This window comes from Dama dama, chromosome 24 (assembly GCF_033118175.1).
Source record: "Dama dama isolate Ldn47 chromosome 24, ASM3311817v1, whole genome shotgun sequence".
Taxonomy (NCBI): Eukaryota; Metazoa; Chordata; class Mammalia; order Artiodactyla; family Cervidae; genus Dama; species Dama dama.
In genome coordinates this window covers 6,258,203-6,280,406 of record NC_083704.1, presented here as the reverse complement: position 1 = coordinate 6,280,406, position 22,204 = coordinate 6,258,203, and the positions used below count along the sequence as shown (strand labels likewise).

General features: G+C 43.7%; 1 protein-coding gene across 1 annotated transcript in view; it reads right to left on the bottom strand.

Annotated features, from left to right (window-relative positions):
• EGFR (epidermal growth factor receptor) overlaps nt 1-22,204 on the bottom strand; it is a 209,919-nt gene that overhangs the window by 60,298 nt on the left and 127,417 nt on the right. The window contains exons 2-8 of the mRNA XM_061127612.1: nt 14,237-14,388; nt 13,206-13,389; nt 10,077-10,211; nt 6,078-6,146; nt 5,131-5,249; nt 3,614-3,755; nt 2,278-2,394 (exon numbers count right to left, since the gene is read on the bottom strand). Of these exons, the coding sequence (XP_060983595.1) occupies nt 2,278-2,394; nt 3,614-3,755; nt 5,131-5,249; nt 6,078-6,146; nt 10,077-10,211; nt 13,206-13,389; nt 14,237-14,388 (918 nt within the window). The remainder of the gene's footprint in view (nt 1-2,277; nt 2,395-3,613; nt 3,756-5,130; nt 5,250-6,077; nt 6,147-10,076; nt 10,212-13,205; nt 13,390-14,236; nt 14,389-22,204) is intronic.

The window sequence follows — 22,204 nt, the reverse complement described above, 5'->3', positions numbered from 1 at the left end:
CCCTGAGGCAGATGCCTGCTGGTGGGAACTTGCCTTTTAATTACAGGTTTGGAAGAGAATTCTGCATGTTTGAGAGAATATTCATTCTCTCTCCGCTTAGGCCTGATGGTGATGGTGGGGTTACCTTAATTCCTAAATGTGGAGACAAACTATAATTCACCTCTAGACCTAGCAGATCTGGAGGAGTTGCAGACCATCAACACACATGTTCCCACCTTTGTTTCCCAACATCGCCCTACACAAAGGGACCTCAGTTGGCCACTACTCCAGGATTTGAACTGTGGGTGGGTAGAAAATAGAGCATAATGATTATAGGTGAGTCAAAATGTTCTCTGAGCACAAAATTAACAGACCAAAACCAGAAATAATCTCTGCTTTTATTGATCCATTTGAGGATGCTGATAGTAACCCTCTCTTCAGTGGCTGAACTCTCTTCCTTCCTCTCCAGGCACCACTTTATGTCTTATTTTCTTCTGCGTGTTTCCTTTGCCTGAAGGTTTCCTGGAGCCAAAGGATATTCATTTCTCAGGGCACTGACCCGGCTGCCACACTGGGAGCTCATGGGTCTGACCTCAGACTGAAGCCCTGTGAGCTGTCCCAGCTTGTCTCTGCCAATCCTGGGCACTGGTCCCTTGGCAAGGCATTTAGATCCTCTGTGATATAGTGCCTCATCTGTAAGGGGGATCGTAATGGCACAGACCTCCTAACGGGGCTGAGGGACTAGATGACGTGGAGCGTGGAGGCTCAGTCTGCCTCTGAAAGAATGCATGGGGCAGTGGCCAGTGTCAGCTGAAACCACAGACACTTCTTAGGACAGTGGCATCTGAAGCAGATGTTCAGGTAAGCTGCATTGAAGCTTTTTTTTATAGCAGTGAAATAGTGGAAACAATCTAAATGACCATATAGGTCATGGTAGAGGGACTGTGGACAGGGTTAGGGGCGTGCCCAGCAGCTGCAAAGCAGAATAAGGAAGATTCACATGCTGTTATCTGCAGTGATCTCCAGGGGATGCTTAGAGTGTAGATGTGTCTTCTGTGCAAGTTGAAGACGTGTCCTGGACCTGCCACGCACCCAAAGGACCTGGGTGCCAGCTGGGGAGGCTCCTATGGGCCACATGGGAGATAGTCTGGACATCAGTGAATAATGTGAGGAGGGATTATCATAAACTGAATAAAAAAGGGTTCAGTGAGCTCACATGGGTACTAAGAAAGCTACCTTGGAAACAGAATTGTCAACTAGTAAATGTAGAAGAAATGACAGAAATAGGAAGTCATTCTTACAACCACCAAGAAATCTGACTGATGCAACTTCAGGAGAATCATCAGTTCTTCCATTGAGGTGGTTTAGTCACTCAGTCATGCCCAACTCTTTGCAACCCCATGGACTGTAACCCTCCAGGCTCCCCTGTCCATGGAATTCTCCAGGCAAGAATCCTGGAGTGGGTTACCATTTCCTTTGCCAAGGAATCTTTCTGACCCAGGGATCGAATCCAGGTCTCATGCGTTGCAGGCAGATTCTTTACCACTGAGCCAGAGAAGCCACAGAGGTAATGAGATGAGAGCTGTGCTCCCCTGGTGGGACACTCTCTACCTGCAGTGCTCCATCTGCGTCCCGCCCCATGGAAAACATGATCTGACCAGACAGGGGTGGTCGGAGCAGCTGGCCTTGACTCCTCACAACATCAGAGAAAAGATGGCTGAGAAACGATCTTGAATTAATGAAGAGCCTGGACTTCCGATTGAAAAGCGGCTAAAAAGGATATATTGGGACAACAGGGGAGTTGAAATTAAACTGAAAACTAGAATCAACGTTAAACATGTGATAAGAGTGAAACTGTCTTTTGTTACTTAGGAGAATATGTCCTGTTTGTACAAAAGTGTGTTGGTGAATGCAGGGTGAAGTGTTATAATACCTGTAGTCCTCACAGGACTCAGAAAACACACAGAGAGACACAAATGCGGAGTGCGAACAATGTGGTGGTTACTGAAAACTGATGAATTCAAGTGCAGGGCATACGGGTGTTCATTACACTATTTTGCAATGTCTCTGGGTGTTTGAAAAATGTCAAGATAAAAGATAAAGTGCAGGATAAGAAGGGATAAATTGGCATTGAGGACACCCCAGGGATAGAGCACAGTAGAAAGGGAGGGGCATGTTTCTGAGCTTGAAGACTCCCTCAAATCTGGTCTGAGGATGCTGCTGACGGTCTAGGGGCAGGGAGTCCAGCCATGACTGGAAGCAGAGAGGGCCCCGTGCCCACACCGGGCAGTGTCCCACCTTTGCCACAAGGCCCGTCACACTTTTTACACTTGCGGACACCATCTTCTTCTACCTCCTGGCTGTCAGAGCTGCAGGCGCGGACGCATGAGCCGTGGTCGGTCACCACATAGTTACCTGGGGGACAATGAAAGGAAGGTGGTGAAAGCAGCACCAGGTGTTCTGGGCATAATGACCCTTGATGACGGGCGGTTCTCTGGTCCTGTTTATTTCAAGGACAAGAAGGAGAGGCTGTAAACAGAGAGGAGTGGGGTTCAAGGTATTCATGGCCTCCCTATCAGGCTGCCGCTCGCTGGTGACGATGCCTACATTCAGGACTCACAGCTGAAAGTTTAACACTTATTTTAAAAAGTCACCCGAAACAAAGACCACTCTTGTCTTGGCCACCCTTATCCCCTCGGGCCTCTGCGGGCGACTGGGTACACACTGCCTTGGCCGCCACTCAGGGAGAAGTAACTTGTGTTAATAATCAACTTTTCAGGAACCCTCTGTTTCTTTTGACTTCCCCAAGTGGATCCTCGAACCACTGGACGTTTGTCTGGACGTTTACTGGATATTTGTCACTTTCCTTCTACAAATTGTCCGCTTTTGTTCTCTGAGGCTCTGAGTGGTTTCCTGTGGATTTCAAATTGTCTCAAAGATTATATCTGTGTCATAGTTGTGGCAAAGTTTTATCTTGTCATTTACCTTACAATGCCTTATCTGTGGGGTTTTTTTTTTTTTTTTTGCTGCTGTTCTAAATTTTAAAAATTTCATGTTCACAAGTCTGGTAGGGTAAATCTCACCTTCATAGTTGTTCTTAAAAAAAAAATTTTTTTTTTTTTTTAGTTAATCTTCCCTCTTGAAAATCACTTCCTCTACTATGAAATCACTAATGTTGCCATTTCCCTAAATACTAGGGTCTCCTGTAAAGCACAAATAAGCAAAACCCAAGCCCCAACAATTAAACAAAGCCAATCGACAAGCAAAAAACTCTCTTCTGTGCTCCTAATGGCACAAACATGCCCAGGTTTTTAACCACTAAAGAAGGCCGGTCTTCCAACCTCTCTCTCATTTAGGTCTTAAAAACACCTGCCGAGTACAAGAGCCAAACAGGGAAATGGCCCAACGGCCATGGGTTTGTGCCAATCAGACCATGGAATGTTCTGGGCACCCATGCCTGGGCTCAGGACACAAGAAGCAACTGGGGGTCAGAGCAGCAGCCATCACCTCACCTGCCCGATACTGCAGAGAATACAGGGACCCAAGGATCCCTGAGTGGGGGACATGGGACCCTCCGCAGGACACAGAGCGGAAACAGGTGCCTGGCAATGAAGGGGCTCACAGGGACACTCACGGGGACACTTCTTGACACAGGTGGCGCCAAAGCTGTATTTCCCCAGCGGGTTGACCTTCATCTCGTAGGTGGTAGGGTCATAGAGCATGAGTGGCGGACACGTGTCCTTGCAGGTGGATTCATCACGGAACCTGCGGCAGACCTGCCATGGGAGGGGTGGTGTGATTGTTGGACTCCACGGTGAGCGGGGCCACAGCCCTCCGGGTCCAGGTGTTCGGTCAGAGCAGACATCTAGCAAAGCACTCTCAACAGGGGGAGAAACACTGTTCTCTTAAAAGCATGTTTTTTCTTAAATACACTGTTCCAGCTGTGATGGTTTATGGATTATGAGGAGGGAAAAACACATCTCTGTTAACTTTCAAAATAAGGCAGGAGTTCACACGCTAGAGTAGTAACTCTAGAGTGAAATTATTCAACTTAACTTACATCCGATTTCCCTCTTAAACAACACTTGAGGGTACATTTTTGAATTTATTACCAAACACAGAGAACTTTGGCTGGGGGCTGTTGTGCAGAGGGAATCAGACCACACACAGAGGGGTCCTGACCAACAGCCTGGTATTGCCTCCCTCCAGCAGCCTGGCAGAAGTGGCTCAGACCAGTGGGATCCAAATCCCAGGGCCCCTCCAGCCTCCGGGACATTAGTTTCCCAGGCTCCTAAAACCCATAGACTCTTTGGTGACACTAGAACTTGGTCAAGCTTTCGGCAGTAACAGGGACGACAGCAAGGGCTTCAGCACCCTCGTGGGGTGGGGAATTAGCAGGAAGCATCTGAGCCAAGTGGAAAGAGCAGAGGCTTTAGAGGCAAAAGGTACAAATGGAGTCCAGCTGTCCTGCCACTGAGGATCGGTGTGACTGCCTAACTTCACTGGGTGCATTTTAGGGGTCCCTGCAGCCTCAGCTCTCTAGGTTGTAATGAGAATTGAGGAAACAATAAATGGTGGTGACACTGGTGCTGGCCACAGCAGACATGAGGGACAAATAACACACAGCTAGTATTTGGCTCTGGAGAAGGCAATGGCACCCCACTCCAGTCCTCTTGCCTGGAAAATCCCATGGGCGGAGGAGCCTGGTAGGCTGCAGTCCATGGGGTCGCAAAGAGTCGGACACGACTGAGCAACTTCACTTTCACTTTTCACTTTCGAGCACTGGAAAAGGAAATGGCAACCCACTCCAGCGTTCTTGCCTGGAGAATCCCAGGGATGGGGGAGCCTGGTGGGCTGCCGTCTATGGGGTCGCACAGAGTCGGACATGACTGAAGCGACTTAGCAGCAGCAGCAGCAGCATTTGGCTCATTCTATGCCCTGGTCTCGGGTGTGGATGCCACATACATTGTGCCCTTTAGACCACGGAACAGTAGGTGAGGTCACATAATTTACCCAAGGTCACCAACTAGGTGGTGAAGGCCAGTCACTGAAAGATGCTTTGTTACCTGGCAGCTTCAAACATCAGTTAGCACATTTCAGTCAAAGGGAGGCCCCTGAACTTTGGGCCACAGAAGCTGAGGTGTGTCTTACCAGGCAGTCACTCTCCCGCGGCCCCGTGCAGCCAGCGGCACACTGGTTGTGACAGCAGTCGCTGGGGGACCTGCCACGGCAGCGCCCGGAACACTGCTGGGCACAGATGATTTTGGTCACTGAAAGGAAGCAGAGGCCATCGTGAGCTGCAGGGTCAGGAAGGTGGAAGGATCACTTCCCAGGGACCCTGCAGAGCACTTGCAAACGGTGACCAAAGACTGATAACAAGGATGAATTTAGTGATTCTACACTGAAATTCCCAAACATTCATGTTCTGCTAAACTCAACTATCTTGATCTTTCTTACTGTATGTTTTCTTTTTTCTACTTGTTTCTAATCACTTAGGAGAACTGACTCAGATTAACTCTGGACTTTCAGACCTGTTAAATTAGAAACTGACAAGAATTGAGTTTTGGGGGAATAGAAAGTATGTACAAATAACATAATGCCTGCCAGAAAGCAGTGTTTAAAAGGGCATAACAATCACATCACCATTTGACTTAAGGACAGATAAAGCTGACATGTCCCTAGATTTCCTGGCCATTCATGGTCTTAAGCTAGGATTCCTGCAGAAAAATCTCCTTCAAGAAGCTGCTCTTGCTTCTCTGGAGGTGGGTAGGTACCCAAAAGAGGGGCAGGAAAGGAGAGGACACAAGAGGTGTTGTGATGCAAGAAACACAGACAAGCCTCCGTTTCCAGGAAAACCAAACCGAGTGTTCAGAGAGAATGACTGCTGCCTGGGTGGCGGGCCTGCGCTTATTCACGCCAGGCTGGAGTGCCAGCACTAGCTCATGCGGGGAGATGTGCAAGACTGCCATTCATATCACGGCTAACATCTGGCCTTAAAAATCAACAATGCTTGGAGTCTTCAAAGGGAAAACACCATCAACACCATCAGCCAAGTGTAAGGGGAGAAGGTGGCCAGTGAAATTCTGTTCCTGACTCACATTTCTGGCAGTTCTCCTTCCCAGCACCCCAGCAGCTTCCATTGAGACAGACTGGATCACACTTCGGGCCTAAAATATAAAAGTAATAGTTAAATTCATATCACAGGGAAAGGGAACAAGAAACTGATAGCACCTGCCCAAGCCTCTTAGCAGAGCTACAGCCCAGACACAAGAGCTTTCAAATTCCTTATTCTCTGCTTCTTCAACTGGTTGGTTTGTAAGATGATTTAAAAAGACTCTCATGGGGAAAAAAATCCAAGGGACTTAATATACGTCCCAAAGTCTCCTACAGTCAGGAGAATTCAGTCTCTGGGAGAATTTCAGTTTTAAACGGAAGAGATGATTTGCCAAGTGACTGTGGGACGAGGGCACCCCTTCAGTATGACCAGCAAGGTTTATAGCTGATTCCAGGGGTGAAAGGCCCTAGTGCAACGCTGGTGCTTCTCAAAATCCTGAAAGATGGGAAGCTGAGCCCCACACGGATGGTGTCAGTCATACATTGGGAGAAGAGACAGACAGACAGACAGAGAGAAACCTAAGAGGAAAGAGCAAAAGTAACAGGTAGGTATGTTCAGTGTGATTCTGTCTGTACAGTGATACCACATTACCTTTCCTTTTTACCCTATATGTCACCATTTTTTCAAATTTCTATTATAAGCATATAAGTTTATAAAAGAAAATATTTAAAATAAAAATGTTTAATGGCATCTTTCCATAACACATGAAATATTTACCAATTAAGGAATTCAAAGTCTGTTTATGATTATAAACTTCTGTGACAAAAAAAGAATCATAGACATTATTTAAAATATGAGTAACAGAAAAAAGGAAAAAGAAGAATTGAGGATCATCCAGAGGTAATCAATATAGGCATAAGGATAGCTATATATAAGAATTAATATCACACTACACATTGCACTGTAACTTAATAACTGATAACACATTATGACAATTTTCCATGCCTTTAAATATCCTTCTACCTACCTAACATGAATTTTTAATGGCATGGCTGTACCACAATTTATTGAACCAATCTCTTATTTTTAGACCTAAGTTGCTTTTGAGATTTATTAAACACAAGGATATAAGGAATATGCTTGAACAAAAATATTTTTCTGCATCCCTTACAATTTTCATTCCTCTCATTTTTTCCTTAACATTCCTAGACATGATGTTCATAGGCCAGAGGCGTGCATACTTTAAAATTTCAATACATATTGCAAAAATTAACTTATATGCCCACAAGTAGACTATGCAAATTTCTGTTTCTTTGCCAATATAGGTATTGAAAAATCAAAAGGAACATATGTCTTTAGCAAAGGCAAAAACGATGCTTCTTTATTTTATTTTAACCACTTGTAATACAGTGACAAATAATATTTTACTTTATTTTTGGCTCTGTGTGTGTGTGTGTGATGGGGAGAGGGGAGCTGCTCATGTCCTTGGCCCATTTTTGGAGAGGTGGTCACATTTTTCTTAGGATTTAGAAGACTACATTACATAGTCACATGGCAAGAATATTAACCTTTTCAAGGCAATTAGATGCTGCGCAGTATTTTCCTGTCTGTCATTAATATTTTTTTAATATGGAAGTTTTCTTTTATAGTATCTAACTTTGGCTTTCCTTCAACTTTAAATATTTATTTTTATGTTTCTTTCTAGCACTTACATATATACTCAACATTTTTTATGTTTAACATGCATTTGGAATTTACAATGGTACATGAAGTGGATTATAGATTTATTTCAATTTCCTCTTGAGTAAACCTACCCATTCTAACTTCAAATTCCAAGCTACATCAATAATAACATAATATTAAGTAACTTTTCTGTCCATAAAACACTTAAATCATCTTATGAGATTTTTTGGGTAAAGATGAAATGAAACAAGATCTCAGAAGTCATTTGTGACCTGAAAGCGCCAGTTGAGAGGAGCAAGATTCTGAATTTGTCCCTGGTCAGGTAACTAATGAGGAAAATACAGGTCATAGGTGAAGGGTGATTTTGTAATTTCCAATGTGACTAACCTAATATCCTTAGTTCCTTTAAAAAAACTGTTAATAGTTCTGTCACTTAGATATTTTTCCTTTAGTAGTTACATTCCAGAATAATATATTAAATAATTAATTCTTTTCTTATTTGCTTACAATGTCATTTCTTTATGGACATTTGATTCAGCTAGGCTGTCTTATTTGTCTATGGCTTATTTTTATATGTCTACTCTTAAACCAATACCACCTTGGTTTATTGCTCACAGCTTTGTAATATTTGAATCTTATTATTGCATAAACCTGGTCATCATTTGTCTTTCCCAACATTGTCTTGCCAGGTCATTTCTGCAGCTATGGTGTGAGGAGGGCAGGTAAGCTACTTTGGGTACCTGATTTGATCTATAGCAAACCCATATTAGGCTCACAGCCTTTCCATGTCAGTTTTTGCTGTTGTTGTTGTTACAAATGTACACAATTTAACCTCCTCACTGTTCATCAGATTGCTGAGCAAAGGCTAACTTCCATCTCTGGAAAATGTAAAATTTCACATTGTAAAAGAAAGCTTTTGCTTTCTTGCAAGCAAAGTAGGTCAGTTGGGTATCTGTTGGAATAATGCATTTACAAAATCAAAGGGCTCAATGCCCATGTTCACAGCAGCATTTTGTCCATAATTGTCAAAAGGTGGAAGCAACTCAAGCAATTCAAGTGCTCATTGACAGATGAATGTATAAACAAATGAAATATTATTCAGCCATATTAAGGAAGGAAATTCTGACACATGGTCTAATTTGGATGGCTCTTGAAGACACTGTGCTCAGTGAAAGAAGTGAGTCACAAAAGTACAAATTTGTCAAATCTGTCACAAAAGGACAAATACTGTGATTTCACTCATATAAGGCACCTAAAGTTGTCTAATTCATAGGCTGAAAGTAAGATGATGGATGCAAGGCCTGGGGGTGGACAGTTAGTGGTCAGCAGGGACAGTTTTAGTTTGGCAAGAGGAAAATACATGATTGGTGGTGATGGCCGCACAACGATGTGAATGTACTTAATGCTACTGAACTGTACACATAAACATGGTTAAGATTGTAAATTTTATCTTAAACATATTTCATTATAATTAATCAAATCAAAGGAAAAAAAGCAAAAATCAAAGCAGCTTTAGTTGATTTTTAAGATCCATATCAGCTTCAAATTCTAAGACCAAAAACACCAAAAAGAAAAAAAAAAAAAGCACCCATGCATTCACTGCACAGTTGTAGGAAAACAGCAGCAGGAAATGGTGATGGCTTCTTATTTTAAAGGCCTGAAAGGTGAGGGAGATCAGAAAGGGAGCAGGCTACTTGGAAACTGGGGTCCTCAAAGTTTCCCACGAGGTATGTCAAGGGTGCTAACGGGGAGCCTTGACCTGCACCGTGGTCCTGGCTAGCTGCTCCCTTGCATGGGCTGCTTTTTTGATGAACAGTGGGGACTAGGTCATGGGCGCTAGTTAAATGGACAAGCTTACTCCTACGTGCTCCTTAGTTCTGCTGGGCACTCCATCCATGTGGGAGTGCCCAGGACCTATGAGCAGGAGGGCAGAGTTGAGCCCCAAAGCTTCCACAGGGCCTGGTGCCGCTTTGAGCCTCAGCAGAAAACTAGAAGCTACAAAAGCCTGATTAGTCTCCTCAAACAGGATGAGAGAAGCCCCTTGCTAGGGTTGGCACGACGGGCTTTTCTCAACGCCACATGAGAGCTCAGTTGCCCTGGCGAGGGTGGGGGGGGGGTGTGTGTGTGTGAGCTGTCAGCAAGTGAGCTGTCACCATGAAAAACAGACCTATTCCTCTGTCTTAAATAGGTGCTCTTCTAGTGAGCATGTAATCTGTTTACTACTTATTTTCGCTGTAGATTCATGTAACTTAACATGAACTCTGCCTTCTCCGGCTCCCACCCCAACTCCACAGCTCTGCCCTGCCTTATGAGCTGCAACCCCGGGGTGGGGGTGGGGGGAGCACTGTGGAACACTTACAGCTGCTCAGCTGGTTCTGAAAGTCCCCTGTCATGTTGCTTAGAAATTCAGGGTTGACGATGTCCCGCCACTGGATGGTCTCCACGTTGCAGAGGACAGGGTTGTTGCTGAATCGCACGGCACCTTGCAGAATTTCTGCATGAGAAAGGAACCCCCATGAGCAAACTTGCCATCTCTTCTAAACTCTTGTGAAGTATGCATATGCTTCTTCATATTTTGCCTTCTGTTCAGAGATGGCAGCATGCAAATGAGACTCCCTGGAACTGCAGTGGGGCAGTGGAAAGTGAGCTGATGGATTCCTCTATGGAGGAGTTGGGATTCCTCTGCATTGGGTCTTTGAACAATGAATGACCAGAATCTAGAAATCTGGGGCCATGGGGAGATAACGCTTTAGTCATGTAGCATGAATGACAGGTATACAGTAAGTCGGTTGTCCCCAGGGAGGCTGGCTGGTCCCAGCTGGACCGGAGTGACTGTGTGATGACAACATGAAAGGGCAGATGGGACAGGAAGGGTGGGTGGAAGAGAAGATGCTCTGAGGAGCTTGGGGAAGCGGGCAAAGTGGAGCAGGAAGGATCTGTACGTGTGATGAAGAGACTGGATGGCCAAGGGAAGGCAAAGACATAAAACTGTTCAACTGCTCAAAGGAAGAGCTGGAACGACATGAAACACCAGGGGTGATAAGAAAACTTGAGCAGGAGCAGAGGGCAAGTATTCCCCCATGACCCTTATGCAAACATTTACTGAATGACTCCTGTGCACAGAACATGGCAGCGAGTGCTGTGAGGTATGCGGAGATGAGTGATTCCTGCTGGCTCCTCTCTAAGAAGTGACAAGCATGTGAGGGGCCATGACACATGACGAGGCTGGCACTGTGCCAGCTGGTTTACTTGCATGCATGCTTAGTCACTCAGTCGTATCTGACTCTGCAACCCCATGGCTTGTAGCCTGTTAGGTTCCTCTGTGCATGGAATTCTCCAGGCAATAATACTGGAGTGGGTTGCCATTTCCTCCTCCAGGGGATCTCCCTGACCCAGGGATCGAACCTGCGTCTGTTGAATCTTTTTACCACTGTACCACCTAGTAGTCAGACATATGCATGGCCTGAGCTATTCCTCACATGGTCCTCTGATCATAACTCAATTCTAGATATGTAAGTAATGCCAAGTATCCCAGAGTGGCAGAGGACACAGAAAAGGAAGAGTTCTTCTGGGGAAGCTCTCTTTGACTGTTGGAAAGAATGACATTTCTGGGAAGAGAACATGTGGAGGAACCCAGATGGAAGTGGGCTCTGCGGGCTCCAGGCGGACAGACAGCCCCAGCAGAAGCCGTGAGGGGCCAGGTAAGCAGGTCCTTCAGCAGATGGCGGGGAGGGTCTGCAGAGTCACAGAAGGTAGGCTGGGGGTCGGAAAGGGCCGCATCTTGGAGTTTTGGGTGTGAAATCAGAGATGACAGCTGGACAACCAAGTGAAAAGCCTCACTCAGGAGGGAGCCAGAGGCAAGGGATAAACTCATGAGAGGCCAGAGCTGGAGACACAGGAGAGCTGGGGCTGCAGGAGCCTCAGGAAGACAGATCAGGAGCGGGAAGAACAAGGGGACAGCAGCAGGATGAGCAGAGGCCCGTGTTAGTTACCAACTGCTGTTGTTTAGTCACTAAGTCATACCTGACACTTTGGCGACCGCATGGACTGTAGCCTGTCAGGCTCCTCTGTCCATGGGATTCTCCAGGCAAGAATACTGGAGTGGGTTGCCATTTCCTTCTCCAATAACAGTATATAATTCATGTCGAACAATCCAAATTAGAGGATTATTTAATAAAATTAAATAATCTGAATTGATACAACCCCAATACTCACGACTGAAATAATACCAAGCACAGAAACAGCTCCCTGGGGCTTTATCTGCAGTAATTCACTTAATCTCCTCAACAACCCTGGGAAGTCTGTTACCACTGTCCCCCCCATTTTTGAAGTCACAGAGGAAACCCACTCCCAGGCGCCTGGCTGGTGAGCCATGGAGTGATAGAGCTGGGGCTGGAAACCAACAGTCTGCCCCCACCTGCCTCTGCCTGGCACCTTGGGACAGCGACTTGGTGGCATCCAGGTGGGCAGAGGGCGAGGACAGCCCAGCCCAGTGCCAGCACTGCACCCAGCAGGCACCGGAGGCTGAGGGGAGCCCTGAGGCCATTCCATAAACGCCGAGCCCAGGAGGCTCCATGGCGCAGGCTCCATGGCGCTCGGACAGGCAGCCCGCCTTGCATCTCAGCCTGGGGTCAGGGCCCCGACCGCGAACCCCTCTGCTGTGTGCCCTCTGCTCTCATCCCCCTTTAGGGTTGGCCCCATTGCCCATCAGAGCCGCAAGCCATGGGGGAAGGTTAGGGCTCTGCAGCACGGTCTGGGCGGCCAACGCTGGCCATTTCCTCACTCCTGTGGGAATTCAAGAGGGTTACTTTGACGTTTTTTTTTTGGTAAAATGGCAGAGCATACCACTTGCTCTGAAAGAAGGTTAGGGGCATTAAATTAAGTTACCAATTTAACATGGCTGGTACTGTACCTGCCACAATCGTTAGCTTCAAATTTTAAAAATCAACTTGCCATTTTTCCTTTATCTTCCACCATTTCCTCTCACAGGACCCTCATAAGTGCCCTCCTCACAAGAATTCAAACTTCACCTGTAACACCTTTATTCCCTATCCTTACAAACTTAAAAATGGCTTTCTGTATAATAGTGTTACTGTGGAAGGTGTCTCAGACGGCAGTTGTGTTTTTACTCTTGGTCCCTTATGCATGAGGTCCAGGCAGTGAGACTGGAGGACTACCTAAGCATTCCAGTTCCGTCATCCGGTCATACTCTCGTTTTTCCAGAACCTTTACCATGTCTTACTAACTCTCTGGAGACTTTTCCATGAACAAGGCAGAACCTGTACTTGGCTTAACTCTTCCCTTCCCGCCCCATCAACTACTGTCTTCTTAGAACTTCCACTCACTGTATCTTGCATATGGCTGGCACGAAGTACATCTGTGTGTCATGAATAAACGTCTTCCCTGAGTGGAATTCAGAAAAGCACCCCGTCTGCTGAGTACCGTTCAAGTCACTCTTCATATCATAGCCTCCCGTTCCTGCTCTCACCCTGTAAGTTTCTCAAGGGCAGCTCCCTCAGTCCGGTTTTGTTTGCTCCATAGTTGGATAAGACCGCTAAGGCATGGGTGCTTTCATAAAGCACATTTCCTCGGATGATCTGCAGGTTTTCCAGCGGAATCTTCTCCACTGTGTTGAGGGCAATGAGCACATAGCCAGCAACCTCCTGGATGGTCTAAGGAAACAAAACATGAACGTATTATTTCTCTTCGGAGGAACTCATGAATGCAAGATCTAAAGTGGGTCCAGAGAGCCCAGGACACCTAGCTGAGCAGGAGTGGTTGACGAATCATGTAGATGATTAACACTGGACCCCATGGGAGGTAACAAGATTTCTAGTGGTTCCTGCATTTTGGCCTCTTGAGCTTGACAACAGTAACAACGGACCATGTGCATTACTGAGGAACGCTGTGACTTTCATTTTGCCTGGTGTTTAACAGACTCAGCAGAAAATGGAAATGTTTTATTAATTTATTTTGTATTTGTCTTGCAGGCTTTCCATCAAAAACAAACCAACCCAGAAGAAAACCAATCAAATCCTAAGTTTAACTACACCAAACTCAGAAGCTTTTAAGGCTGGCTCCTATTGGCTCACTGGAGCCTACTGCAAAACATATGGGAGTTTTGTGAACTAGTTTTTAAACTCTTGGTAGCCAGAAATCAACCGTAGTGGTTGATTATACCAAGAAAACAGGCAAGGGCTACAAAGCAGGTCTTCTTTTTTTTTTCAAACATGGCCAGTATAGCAGGATACCATGGCTGCAGTGTTGATTAAAAGATTAGTGTCCACAATGATAGCAGAATGCCAGGCTAGTCTGTCTCTCTTTGCTATTCTTTTATAGCTACAACTTGGCACTATCTGGTAAAGTGACCTTTTCATAAAACTTGCATGCATAATTTCCTTATGGTTTGTAATTGCTACAGCAAAAGTAAATACAATGTCAATTAAATTCTGCCAAGGCCTTATTTACTTATATTTACTTCTACTGTATTTGGGTAAGGATCAAATTCATTGAACTAACCTTGAGAAAAGAAAGGTTGTAACTACTCTGCATGTAGGTAATTTCCAAATTCCCAAGGACCACCTCACAGTTGTTGAACATCCTCTGGAGGCTCAGAAAGTGGTCTTCAAAAGTGCCCAACAGGGTGAGCTTGTTACTTGTCCCTTGGCAAACTGGAAACAAGGGAAAAAAGGTATCACGTGAAATAAAGTAAAGTAGAAAAACTAAAATAAAACAATCTTCACAATCTTCAATGAACTGCATGCTTCAGTGACTTAGGATAGTAATTCTGATTGAAGGCCACTCAGGACAAACACGATAAACAATGTTTAAAAGTTTATATAAGATGCAGTTCAAACTAAGGACTAGTTCACCTTTATAATGCAACTGTTTGAAAATATTAAAAATTCAAGGAGAAACAGATGAAAACCCCTGGAAATCTTTGAGACAAAACAGTCTATAAGAGTTTTAGTAAAATGCACAAAAAAATAGACAATAATTTTATATTTACAATGTTAATAAATATATAATGAACTGTTACTTTGCAAAAAGATAACATGTCACATTATTATGCGTTGAAAGACTATTTACAAACATAGTTTCCTACCACAACTTTGTACAACCTAAAATCAATAACAAGAGTGTAAATTTAAAACCATTGACCGGAGACAAAAAATATTCTAAACTGATGCACTGAAGAATAAAATCAAATATTATATAAAATTTAGAAAGTAACATGAAAACACACTTGGTTACTAAGAAACCAGCATGTCTTTGTGTCTGCCACACTCTAAGGAGCCCGCCACCCAGGTGGAAGTGCAAGGGTTTGGCATCAATTGCTGGGATGTGGCCTCGGCACGTTTAATGCCCTGATGTTTTCAGCTGTCAAACTTAATATAAGAAAACATTTTAAATTGGGGGATGAAGTCAGACTATGAAAATACATTTGGTAGTCTATATTTAAAAGCACAGGAGAGGATTATAATAAAGTCATGTTTATAAATTAGCTCTTTGAACAACATGAATAGACAAGCATCAGAAAAACAAAGAGGTTTGGGACTTTTGAAGCAGGGAGCTGGTAAGCGACTGTACTTTGAGCCAAAACTATCATAAGTGAGGAAATATGGCCTCTGGCTTTGGAGGTTTGATTCAGACCTGACCAGGCAGGGCTGCCATCTGCAACCAGGTGGTTGAGCACAAAACCAACAGCAGAGTCAATAGGTGGGGACTTCCTGCGGAACTCTTCCCAAATCTGCATTTCTATTTGATATGTTCTGCAGAGCATCATTTGACTGTCTGCTCTTACATTTTGGTGCCAAGGCACTGAGCACATGTTCAGAGCACATAATGAACATGAAGCGTTTACATCACCATTAAATATGAAGCAACCCTTACTTCCTCTTTGACTTTGTGGGGATTTCCCTCTTCTCCCCGTCTGTGGTCTCATTCAAATGTGGTGGTAGAGAGAACGCTCACAAGGGAACTGCAATGGCCCCCTGCACCGGCCCCAGGGCACAGCGGTTCCATCACTCTTTCCACCGTAACACAGGATGGACCCAGCATCTCTGGCTGCCTTCACTTAGGAGTGTGGGCTGCTCTGACTGCAACCTCAGGTTGGAACCGTTGTACACAGTTGGCTGCAGCGCATGCAGAGGAGGCCAGACTGATTTCCCAACTCTAAGGTTCTTAAAGATGCCAGCATCAATGGAAGTGCAGGATTTTGACAACAACAGGTGACCTTTCTGGCAGACCTTGAAACAAAAGTTGCCATCCAGCTGATGGACTATGGTCCCTAAATTTCAGCCTAACTGGTCAGCTCTGGTCTAGGCAGCCCCAAGTACTGGTCATGCCCTTCAGGCCAGCCAGGTGACCAGTGATGAGTAGAACTGAGTGTTGGAGCACGTTTCTGAAGGGTTTCTTCTGTACACAGAAGGGTGAAAGCAGTCACAAATGTTTTCATTTTAAATGCTCAAAGATATCCGTTTGTAAATTTCTCTTGGCTGAACTATTTTTATTATTAAATTATGTGAAAATGACTTTTGTCAGTTAAAAAGGAAAGCATGTCAGGTAAGTTTACTCTGTTAAAAAAGAAAATAATTGCAAAAGGACTACACTTGTGTTTTTATTTATGCTTACAAAAAGTGCTAAATGAGCACTGAAAGGATTTATCTGATGAATACCTACCATGACCCTTTGCAATATACAATTACTATAAATTACTTTTATATTTAAAAAAAGATCCTATATTTGGAAGACAATAGCAACATTACACATTATTGATATGAATGTTAATTTGTAAAACATTTTGGAAACAACTGGACAAACTGTGCATACAAATAAATATGCTTAAAGTCTATGTCATGATGATTCCACTTTGGAAAACCTATTCTAAGGAAACAGACCTAAATTTTCATGCAGAATGTTGGTATATTTTTTAATAATGGCAAGAAATTGCCCAACTGCCCAACATGTTTATTCTTAAGAAAAAGCAGCCAACACACTATTGGACTGAGTTGAAGGCAAATCCATCTTGAGTCCTACTCCTGGGCTAATGACTAAAGTATCAACAGAAAACATGACAAGGCTGCTTATTCTGAGGCTTCTCTGCCACACACAGAAAGGGAGACAGCAGGTCTGGGGTGAGGGTGCAAATGGCCTGGCCTGGGTTTCTTGACTGAACAAGGTATATTTGGTATACATACCAAATATCTCATGTTATGTAGTATAGAATATTCAAATGTGAGACCATTAAATCAGTAATATTGAAAAATAAAAATCACTAACTAGTGAGGCAGACTTAAGGCAAACTGAGAAAGGAAAACCTCCGTGCTCAGCCAGGAGAAAGCTTCTGGTCAGCACTTCCTCTGTACGCAGATGGAAGGACTTCCCGGAGCTCCACAGCACAGTTTTCTCAAATACAGACTTGGTAAAATCCACTCTGGCTTCCCAGAGCTGTTCTGAGAAGTGAATGAACACAAAAGCTTCAGGTTTCTTTCGTTACAGTTAACTACTGGGAACTGTGACAGCTGCCTTGACATAGGTGTGCCTGGACAGAGCTGGGGACTTCTGTGGATGTGTCCTTGTCCTGTAATACTGTGTGAACTGGCCGCATTTGGTTGGCTTACTCAAATACTGGGCATTAAATAGAGTTACTCTGTCAGAAGAACATTTATCCAATGAGAAGAAGAAAGAAAAAATAATGTATTGTACTTTAAGAATTTCATTGAAATATGCATTTAGGATTAGGTTTTTAAGCAATTTATTCAGAGAGAAATTCAATATTACCTTAGGCTAAGCCTTTGAAAACCAGACAATTAAAAGTGTTTGTGTCAAGCTCCATACAACATGCTAGAGATCTGCTTTCCCTCCCGCAAATCTGAAGACAAATTCTACTGAAACAAGAAGGGGGCCTTCAAAGCACTCAGCTCTTCATCTTCACAATTTATTATGATGATTCATAAATGGACAAAAACCTAAAAGAATTGTACTGTGAACATCCTTAAAGTAGCATTTTATTATGTTCACTTTAACACATACATCCATCTAATTTTTTCTATGCATTGTAAAGGAAGGCAGAGATAGCAGTACCCTTCATCCTGACATGCCACTGGTTACAGTTCAAGATTACTGACAGTGGTTGTTGAGGTAACATCACAAACTGTGAGATAATCAGTAATAAGTGTGGCACTGATGAGTTCCAACAGATGCATGCAGCTGTGTAACCTACACTCCTGTCATGCCCAGAGCATCACGCTCACCCTGGGAGCTCCCTCGTGGCCTTGCTCAGACAGCCCCTGCCCCAGACACCACAAACTGCAGATGTGCTTCCAGTTAGGGCAGTTCTGCCTGTCTCGGGACCTCTGCTCACAGAATCACACGGCACCCTAGGTACCAGGGTTCATGTGGTGTCCGGAGTCAGGCTGTTCTCTTTCTGAAGAACCAACCCCCCCCCCCCCCCCAATCTATCTGAATTGAAAATAAAACAGTCTGCCTCCTTTAAGTCCTGAGACGTGCCTGATTTGACTGGGAGAGCCTATGGCTTTCCTGTGTCATTGTGGCGGTGCACCTCTCTCTTTGCCCACAAGCCCGGGCAAATCTGTAAGGCTAAGACATAACACTAAAACAGGTCTCTCCAGATTTTCCCCAATCCACTTAGATGCTTTTGGAATTGCCTAATTGTTTTAATTTGCTTTCTCTATGCTTTAATGGCAGCCAAGGTCACTGGGCACTTGCAAAGCTCTCCCCGTGGCCTCCAGAACTGTCTGTTTTTATTATTGCCTCATTTGCCACAGAGCACCTCATTTTGAAGCAGCAATAACATCACACTGCTCTGGGTTTGAACCATCGGGGTTTCCCAGGGCAGCAGAACGGAGGATGGGCCCCGGCCCGCATCCCTCCCACCACCTCTCCCGGGCTCCCTCCCCCACCTTCTGGCACAGCCAAGCCTCCCAGTTTCTTGCAGCCACCAGGTTTCTGCCCGCTTCAGGGCTCTTCCGTCTACTTGAACACTCTTCCCTTTCTCCCCAGGTCTTTGCATTTTTGTGTCCCTTTTGTCACTGAGATTCTACCTCAGTGGACATGACATCCCTTCAGAAAAGCCTGTTTTGGGACCAGGTCAACTTAAGTCCCCACCATTGCATTCTATCACATTTTTCTGATTGCTTTTCTTCTTAGCATTCATCACTACTTAAAATTATTTGTTTATTACACAAATACAAAGAGTGGGGAGAGGTGGAATACACATGTATCTCCTTGGACTGACTGCTGGGATGTGAATACACATGTTGTGTTTACATTTTAGATGTGAAAGCAATGGGCCGATAGTGGTCATGTGACCAGAGTCTTGGCTGACTTGACACGGATCTCTCAACCTTTCCTGTTTCTGTGTCTGGTGGTAGAGAAGGAGGCAGGATGTCTCAGAAGAGTGTCAGTCCTCACAGCTTTCTGGTTGTTACTGTAAAATCATTCTAGGCTAGCTAACATATTAGATTAAGCTTTAAAAACCAAAGGAAGATTTTGCCCACTTTCATCTTGAAAAGGTTTAAGGAAATCTCAAGATAGTTACATAACGGATTTAAAAATAAATAAGGAAAAGATACTCAGAGAGTTTGCTAGAGGTTTCATAGTATCAGGATTCATCATTCCTTTTGCCTTACTCAAATTGTGTTATGGTGGCAATTTCAAAATGTGTATGTTTATACATCTGAACTATTAAAAAACACACAGAAATGTTACTGGAAGGAACAGTTGTTAACAACAGTCTTTAATGAATTCTGGGTTTGGAGTGTTTTTCTTATTTCCTCCTTAGAGTTTCTGCATTTTTCAAATTTTCTACAGTGTCCATATATTACTTTATAATAAAATATTACTGAGGAGATAATTTACAAAAATCTGTGTTGAATAAGGCCAAAAGAATGACACTTTTAATAAAATACATTTCATAAAAATGGAGAAATGTTCTTCAAAGTTTTGCATATTATTAATTGAATGGCTTTGTGGAAGTGCTTTAAAAATTAGAAGTAACCAAATGAAAGACTAGATATAGAAACTGTTAGAAGGGTAAGGAAGCTGCAGGTTGTTCACTTCATTGATATTCAGAACAGCTGCATATGGTAGCCCTTGGGAAAAGCCATGCATTGGTGTCTCTTCAAATAATGATGAGTGTCTTCAAATAATGATTTGGTGTCTCTTCAAATAATGATGGAATTGAAGAGATTCCATGTTCCATTTTCTTCCTGATCTATCAATACATTTTTTACATTCATTTCAGGGAGTAGAGAGTAAACTTATCCCATAGGAAAATGTTATGAATTGTGATTACAGCATCAGACTAGCCTGTGAAATTTATTTAATCCATACAAGTTTGTAGGAATGTTGATGTACAGTTAAGTTAAAATGAAAAAATTGGGAAAATAAATAATAAAAGTAAATACAAATATGATTTTAAAAAAATACAAAATAGTATTTAAATTTTCATTGTGGCTTTAATAAAAGGTTTTGTGGAATGGGAAAAGTTTCATTATAAATTTGAAAAGATTCTTATTTTTCAAAACTTCATATTTTATCAACAGTTTCTTATTTGATCATATTTAATTTCATACCTAATACGTAGTCCTCATCCTGTAGGCATCCAAAGACTGTTGTCAAACTGAATTTCAATCTATATTGCAACTTGGAAATGCACATGTAACACTCTAAAAGTCCTCTTAAATATTTGGTAATTTGCCATGTGCATTATAATACACCTACTGGACTAAACGTGCCAAGCCTTGGCATGATCAACACATTCACAAACTCACATCTAAGCTAACAAGCAGAAGACTTTAGAACAACACCTATTTTGTTTTTGAGTTGGGACACAGAGTACCTCGTTGATTTCCTTCCCTATAATTTTCCTCCTAGCCATTAAAGTAAGCCCAAGCCAAGCTTATGACTTTTTAAAAATAAACTAAGAGTTAGGAGACCTGTGCATATTGTGTCCACTTTCTTGGGAGCTAGCTGATGTGTATGAATCCCGGGAAGACCAGCTCTGGGAGGGATGGTGGAAGGTTTCCAGTGACAGGGTCAGACATCTCCGAATCAGTGTGAAAATTGTGATACATCATTATGGGATGATCTCCAGCTAGTTATCTCAACTCTCTGGGTCTCGGTGTTCTCACTGGTTACAACAGGACCAGCCTGACACACTCGACAGGGTGGTTGTGAGCAGTAATGAGATTGCGGGCATCAAAGTGCTTCATAAGTCACACATTTCTCTAAATACAAATCATGTCTGATAGGGAGGCTTTGCTATCGCAGCATTCAGAGCAGGCAAACCACTGCAATCTATTTCTGCCTATGTGTCTTCAAGGATACCAGCAAACTACCCCCACCTCTTGGTGGGGCGGGGTTGGGGGGGTGGATTTCTTTTTTAAATGCACTCAACAGAACTGCCGTATTGTGTCAAAATTGAGGATGCTTTAAAATTCTAAAATTAAAGACATCACTGTTCACTTTTATTGGATGCTGTCCAGAGAATGGTTCTGACGATGGAAATGAAAAATCTTGAATCATGGAGCTGGCTGTCCATTCCATTTTTATAGGTAGTTGAATGGCTGGTAAATAAGAAATGAGTTTTACCTGTTTGGGATGATCAGAAATGAACCTGGACCAGAAAAGATTTCAGAAAGCTACACCCATTAATTCTGTATTCATTCAGCCCAATAAATCTTTTTTGAGTATTTGGCAACACAATTTGTGTCTGGTCCTCTATCTAAATTGACGGACATATACTGAATGAAAATTCACGGACAGATGAATGACATATCAGAGTATACACCAGAATCTATATTAGGTAGTACAGAACTAGATTACATGTGACTGGAGTGTTCCTTGACTGAATATTGAATGCTGAGCAGGCTACACCGAGGAAAGGGAAGAAGATTGGATTTGGTTTAAAATCTCTCCATGTGAAAATATAAACAAGAGAGAATTTAGTGTGTCTGGTCTTTACTTTGTAGAGATATCATGAGTCAGCGCCTCCTCCCGGTGGGGCTCTGTTTTTCTAATCTCCTAGCTGGGACGACTGCTTTCTCACGCTCAGGGCCCTCTCTACACACAGACATGCCTCTCAAGTGAGTAACACCACTGCCCTTCCAGAGGTCTGCTGGCCAAACCATCACCTGGATGCTTCACCCCCACTTCGATGTTCATGCTTCTGAGCTACTTCTTCAGGGTCCTGCTGCGTCTTCAGATGAGTCCTTCAGCCCGACCAGTGAGGGCCAGTGGTCCACAAGATTAGTCCTTGGCACTGCAGTCGCAGTGACAGTTTTCAAAGCTCTTCCTCAAGAATGTGACTGCTGAGACCTGCCTTCCACCTAAACGAGGAGGGGCTGTTACTGCCTCTCACCACAGAGGGCCCACTGGAATGGGATGGTCTGCCTGTCTCCAAGCAGGAGACTTGAAAGAGCAGGGCAGGATGGGAGCGGGCGGTGGAGGGCAGATGGTCCT